Genomic DNA, 4276 nt, shown 5'->3' with positions numbered 1-4276 from the left:
TATAATTATTTTTCTACTTTATATATATATTTTTTAAATTTATTACATAATTTATTTATTTTAACTATTTAAAATCTAGTTATGTTAAATATTTTTTTTTTATTTAAAATGTTTAGTTATTTAAATACTTAAATTATATGTAAAATATTTAAATTTCAAAATATTAATTATTTATTGAATTTAATTATCCACAAAATTATAATTTATACTGTTATTACATAATTTCATTATTAATTTTGTAATATATTAAATTCTTATTAATTTCAATATTATGTTATAATTATTTTTCTACTTTGAAGATGTTTTTTTAATTTATTACATAATTTCGTTATTTTAACTATTTAAAATCTAGTTATGATAAATATTTAAATAATTTATAAAATATTTATATTTTTTTGTTATTTGAGTTTTATTTATTTAAATCTATTACATATTATTAAATATTTGAAAAACATCTAAATTGATAATCCAGAAAAACATAATTTAAATTGTTACAACATAATTTCGTGATATATTTTTTAAAAATATAAAATTAGTTTTTTGTGTTTTTAATATATATTTTAAAGTTATTATATAATTTTGTTAGAATATTTAAATAATTCTTAAATTTTTTAATCGAAACTTTCTTTAGATAAATTTAGATAAAAAGTAGGGGAGAGGATAAATAGGAATTAGAGATAATTTAGAAGATAAAAATGAGTTAGAGATAATTTTGAAAAAAGTGGGGGAGGTAGTTTAGGAGAAATTTTAGGATAATAGATTATTTAGGTTATTGGGAAAGTGCATCTCATTGGTTGTTTAAAAAATGAAAAGGAATTAAAAAATAAAAAAAATTCAAAAAAAAGAAAATTTCTAGACTTCCTTGTTTTAATATATATAGATTACATATTTTCATTCTTAATTTTGTAAAAATATTAAATTATTATTAATTTCAACATTATGTTATGATTTTTTACTTGCATAATTTTGTTATTTTAACTATTTAAAATATAGTTATTATTTAAAATATTTAGTTATTTAAATGTTTAAATAATATATAAAATATTTAAAAAATACTCTTTATTTGAATTTAAGATATTTATTTATTAAAATGTTTAAATAATTAAATATTTTTCTATATAATTATTTAGTTATTTTTAGTATTTATTATTTAAGATATTTAGTTATTGAAATAATATTTTATTTTTTAATATTAAGTTTTTATTATTTGAATAACATTTAATTTGAATAATCTGGAAAATCATAATTTGTATTGTTAGTACATAATTTCGTGATAAATTTTGTAGAAATATGAAACTATTAATAATATGAATATTGTTAAGTCTATTATAATTATTTTTTGTGTTTTAATAAATATTTTAAGGTCATTATATAACTTTTTAAAATTTAAAATTTTTAATTGAAACTTTTCTTTATAAAGAAATAGATAAAAAGTGGCAAAGAGGATAAATAGGAATTATAGATAATTTGGAGAGAAATTATCTAGTAAATTAGAGATATGTTAGGAGATAAATAAGATTTGGAGATGATTTTGGAGAAAGTGGGGGAAGTAGTTTAGGATAAATTTTTGGAGAAGAGATTGTTGGGGAAGGAGAGCATCTCATTGGTTTCTTAAAAAATGATATGGAATAAGAAAATTCAAAAATTCAAAAAAATGAGAAAATTTCTTGACCGCTTTGTTTTAATATATATATTTAAAATTATAAAAAAATATTTTTATTTATTATATATGAATTTGTATATAATAACAGTAATTAATTTTTTATTTTGATATTTAAAAAAAAACAAAGTAGAATCGAATTAAATTCGAATCTCATCCGAGTACAATAGGATTCGAATTCGAATCCGAGTAATTCAAATTCGATCGGATTTAAATTTGGATGAAAGCTTTCAACAATCGGATCGGATTCGTATTACGCTGAATCCGATCCGATTACGGCGCTATTCGTTAGTCGGTGCTATGATATAAGTATGGTGAGGCAGCATATATAGTATGACACTGGTGAACTTGTAACCAATGAATCGGTATCATAAAATGATAACAATCAGGTGATATTTTATCAAAATTCAAGGGCGGGATTTTGATTGGTCAAAGCACTTCCGGTATCATGTATTTCCGGCAGCATAGATCCTCTCCCTTTTAGAAATTAGAGGAGGCGAACGATCGTTGCGCTCTCTGCCTCTCGCCATGAAGCTCAGGGTAAGATGTTTAGAATCCAAGGAGACATTTAGGATCGAAACACCGTCTCCTTGCTCTCTGCAAGACCTCAAAAGTGCAATTAGCGAGAAGGTCTCGTCTCTCCCTGAGACGTTACACCTCTCCTTAAACAGGAAGGACAAGATCGATGATTCTTCTCCTCAAGCATCTCTCCAGTCTCTCGGCATCACCTCTGGAGATCTGATCTTCTACACTCTCAACCCCAATGATTTCTCGTCTGAAACCCTAGTTCACACACCAACTACGCGTGGAAGCCCGCAAATTCAGGCAAGTACACCTTCTGATGTCCATCTCGAAGAGAAAACCCTAAAGCATCCAGAAGTTTTGCAATCCCAAATTCATGATATCAATTCCAAAGAAACTCTAACACTACCTGAGGATCATCCACAGCAAGGAGAAGCCATGGATATTTGTGAAAATTTTAATGAAAAACCATTCGATATGGAAGATGTTGATGTCGACGAATCTGTCTTAGTGGGGAATTCTTCTTCTGTTCCTTGCTTTTTGAGAAAGGTCCTTAAAGAGGATGTTGCCAACGCGGAGAGCGGTCGTAAGCTCCTAATTTTGGCCGTTCATGCGGTTTTGTTGGAGTCCGGGTTTGTTTGCTTCGGTTCTGCATCTGCAAAGAAGATTGATGGAGTTCATCTTCCGGAAGGATGGGCATCCATGTCTACTGCTGTGCGTGTACATTACACACTTCCCGATCTCTTGGTTTCTGGATGTGACGTTCTGGAAACCGTTATTTTGAAGTTTCAGACTTTGGGGAAATTTGTTAATGTTTATGGGTCTTTAACCACAAAGGGTTCAGGTGTTTATGGTCTATCTTTGGATGAATCGCGTTTTGTTCCGTCAATGAATTTTGTGTGGACAATTTGCAACTCCCAGAGTGGTGTCATCGACAAAGATGGTTCTTCTAAATCATCTCATGAAAAGGAAGTCTTTGAATTCTGGAAGCTAGTGAAAGATGGGCTTGCATTGCCACTCCTCATTGATCTATGTGATAAGACTGGATTGGATCCTCCACCATGCTTCATGCGCCTTCCGACTGAACTTAAGGTACGGGTATTGGAGTTACTACCTGGTGTTGATGTTGCCAAGTTTGGTTGTGTTTGTTCAGAGATGAAATATCTTTCATCGAATAATAATCTATGGAAGCAGAAGTTCGAGAAAGAGCTTGGACTCGGTGATATGGAGGGAATACAAGGAGGGGGAAATTGGAAAGAGAGGTTTTCTATATGTTGGGAAAGGAGGAGGAAGAGAAAAGGGATTAAAACCATAAGAGAACAGCGCATCGTGCCAGAGAGACCACGTCCATTTGGGTTCCCATACTTCCCTGTGAGGAGAGACCCTGTTCCCTTTGGGGTTCCTCGTATTGTAGGAGGTGATTATGACATGCTCCCAGGTTTCGGTGCTCCTGTTCCTTTTGGATCCGCTCGAGATTTTCCGCGGTTTCCTGCACGGAGAAACTTCTCACCTCATTGTAACTTCCGTGGATTTAATGCTTAATCTAGCACCTTATGGTCTCTTATGCTCTAACTGCGTAATCTCTTCATCCTGTTGAGCTTCTTGTAAGGTGAGGGTGAGAGTTGCTGCCTAGGTACTCTATACCAGTGTCAGATATAGGTATTGATAATTATGTTCTTATCTACTGGATTTTCTACAAGAAAACAGAATGAATCCTACATTTCGATCTGCAATTTTCTATATATATATATATGGATGAGTCATTGAACCCCAACTTAAATGGCAGGATCTGTCTGCTAGTACTGATGGCAATGTAAATATTTTTGAAGCATTTGTTGTTTATAATACATAAATAAGTCACCTTTCCTGGTAATTAAATAGGATTCTTTAAGATGCTACATTGTATTGTGCATATATGTTTTGATTCTTAGCTCTAAATCATTTTCTTGCCAACAGATACAAGTTTGTATGCACAATCTTTTTTTCCTGGGTTCAAATTTCAAATATGGAAATAGATGGCCATTTACACATGTAACTGTTATTTCGTCAATCTAGCAATAGAGATGTCAATTTTTGTGAACAAGATATGGAGTT

The 4276-nt window shown here is 30.3% G+C and overlaps 1 protein-coding gene across 1 annotated transcript; it reads left to right on the top strand.

Annotated features, from left to right (window-relative positions):
• The first annotated feature begins 2029 nt into the window (after positions 1 to 2029).
• Positions 2030 to 4060, top strand: LOC148801177 (F-box protein SKIP22-like). Its single transcript, XM_088900000.1, has one exon. It carries the CDS (start codon positions 2189 to 2191, stop codon positions 3722 to 3724), a length of 1536 nt encoding a protein of 511 aa, XP_088756126.1. The 5' UTR covers positions 2030 to 2188; the 3' UTR covers positions 3725 to 4060.
• The last annotated feature ends 216 nt before the right edge of the window (positions 4061 to 4276 follow it).

This window comes from Nelumbo nucifera, chromosome 3 (genome assembly GCF_055504915.1).
Source record: "Nelumbo nucifera cultivar China Antique chromosome 3, China Antique-T2T, whole genome shotgun sequence".
Lineage (NCBI taxonomy): Eukaryota > Viridiplantae > Streptophyta > Magnoliopsida > Proteales > Nelumbonaceae > Nelumbo > Nelumbo nucifera.
The sequence above is the reverse complement of the archived record's forward strand: the minus strand, read 5'-3'. Positions and strand labels throughout refer to the sequence as shown.